This window comes from Danio rerio, chromosome 18 (genome assembly GCF_049306965.1).
Source record: "Danio rerio strain Tuebingen ecotype United States chromosome 18, GRCz12tu, whole genome shotgun sequence".
Lineage (NCBI taxonomy): Eukaryota > Metazoa > Chordata > Actinopteri > Cypriniformes > Danionidae > Danio > Danio rerio.
The window spans coordinates 24,142,501-24,145,000 of NC_133193.1; the positions used below are offsets into that span (position 1 = coordinate 24,142,501).

Below are 2,500 nucleotides of genomic sequence, written 5' to 3' on the forward strand. Positions count from 1 at the left end.
ACACTCAAAAAAATGATTTTGCTGCTTGTTCGAACTACTTATTTAAAGTAAGCTGAAATAAAACAATTATTGAGGGTTTTTTGAGACAACTTAATTGTTTTATGTTCAATCCACCTAAATTTGCTAAAACAATTAAAGTAAGTTAATTGATTTATGTTGGGGCAACATAAAGAAATTGTGTGCAACCTAGCATTTTTTACAGTAGGGATGAGAGCAAATAAAGAGTAAGAATCACTTATAGATGAGTGGTCTCACTTTGCGTTTAATGTGCTCCAGCAGATGCTCGTGGCCCTGGAGAAAATAGAGGTGCTGGAACTCAGTGTCGTCTCGCTCTGGCTTCACCAGCCCACTCTGCTCAATATTCACCACTTTTCTGAAGCCGTCTGAGAGAGACATAAACACAAGCAGTCGGTCAGCCTGTCAGTGCTTTGGGATGTTTGTCAGTATAAGCTGATACTTACACATGTTGAGCTGGCGTACGAAACTCGCCATGTTGTTGTGTTTGAAGTATTTGGGCAGAACTTCCTTGGCAAATCTGCCTTGGTCGAAAACATGAAAGCTGGTCCCGGTCTGAATTGAAAAAAAAAGCAAAAGAATTCAAGCAAAGTGGAAAACATGTCTCTGATTTTGTTACAGTTGTAAAACACAAAAAGACTATTTTAATATTCCTTCTCAAGCTTTTATTTATTCATTTTTAAATGAAAGACAGTTTAAATGCAAAATTTAGAGAGATAATTGCAATTAATCAGAGAGAAGCTTCTGCTAAGAGTGGTTAAGTGCTTGTCTGGTGTCGTGTTATTGGTTTTTGTAAGTGCAGAATGTAAAATGAAAATAAGAGCATAAATAATTTTTGATATGTACAGGAATTTTAGCAATTTCATTTTAAGTCAAATAAATTGATATTTGAAAAAGTCATCGTAAGAACACAGTAAGCATGAATATAATGCAGTCTCAAAGTATTAATGCTTATTTAAATCATTTTTCACCAATTTTTGCAATTCTGAGTTTAAATGTTACTTTTGATTGGGTCTTTTAGTGAAACTCTCTGTATTTATGGTGGATATAAATAGTCTCAGATAACTTAAGATCAACATAATTAATTGCAACAAATTATTGCAATTTTCCATTTGGGTAAAGCCATTTAAAATCTACGTATTTTCTCAAATTTAAGCTTTCTTCATAAATATAAATATATCAACATTTTCATAGTGAAACAAAATTAATAATGATCAGAAAATACATGGACATTATATTTACATTCCACAAAATGCTAGATTTACACAAGGTGTAAATATAAATTGTAAAAGAACATTTATTTGTTTTATTAACTACATGAACTAGAATAAATATATATATATATATATATATATATATATATATATATATATATATATATATATATTCATTCATTAATTTTCTTGTCGGCTTAGTCCCTTTATTAATCTGGGGTCACCACAGCAGAATGAACCACCAACTTATCCAGCAAGTTTTTACGCAGCGGATGCCCTTCCAGCCGCAACCCATCTCTGGGAAACATCCACACACACACACTCATACACTACGGACAATTTAGCCTACCCAATTCACCTGTACCGCATGTCTTTGGACTGTGGGGGAAACCCACGCGAACGCTGGGAGAACATGCAAACTCCACACAGAAATGCCAACTGAGCCGAGGATCAAACCAGCGACCTTCTCACTGTGAGGCGAACGTGCTACCCACTGCGCCACTGTATATATATATATGTGAAAATTTCCTTGGATTCCTTGGAAATTTCCTTTCCTTTCACAAGAAAAAGAAATTTTTCTTGTGTGTGTGTGTGTGCGTGTGTGTGTATATATATATATATATATATATATATATATATATATATATATATATATATATATATATATATATATATATAAACTTATATATATAAGTTTTTTTTTTCTTTTTTAAATATCTCCTAAATGACGTTTAACAGAGCAAGGAAATTTTCACAGGATATCTGATTGTATTTTTATTTCTGGAGAAAAAAGCAGTTTTTAATTTTTAAAAACCATTGTACAGTCAAAACTTTTATAGCCCCTTTAAGATGTATTTTTTCTTAAATTGTCTACAGAACAAACCATTGTTATACAATAACCTAATTACCCTATGCTGGGGGGTGGGGGGGATGTCCAAAAGAGGAAGGAGATGGATGTCCAAAAGTGCTAATTATTGCACTTTTTCTATCACATATTTCAATATAAGATTTTATTATCAATAATATTTTTAAACATTTACTTTTTTTTTTTCAAAGTTATGTCAAAAGGTTCCACAAACCCCTATATCCTTTTACAATCCCAACTGGATCCCGAATACAAAAGAATGGATAGAATTTTTAAAATAAAACATACAGTATGAAATAAATATTTATTTGCAAAATAATTTTCAACTATTGAACAAACTGTAATACATGAATACATTTAATATTTATTTGATATTTAAATATAATACATTATATCTATAGATATA

The 2,500-nt window shown here is 31.3% G+C and overlaps 1 protein-coding gene across 4 annotated transcripts in view; it reads right to left on the reverse strand.

The window, feature by feature from the left end:
* The window catches only part of hsf4 (heat shock transcription factor 4), a 15,230-nt gene that overhangs the window by 12,102 nt on the left and 628 nt on the right, over positions 1-2,500 (reverse strand). For all 4 annotated transcript variants that reach the window (XM_073929064.1, XM_009293553.4, XM_021467640.2 and 1 more), the window contains exons 2-3: positions 462-570; positions 256-383 (exon numbers count right to left, since the gene is read on the reverse strand). In XM_073929064.1, coding sequence (XP_073785165.1) covers positions 256-383; positions 462-570 — 237 coding nt within the window. The remainder of the gene's footprint in view (positions 1-255; positions 384-461; positions 571-2,500) is intronic.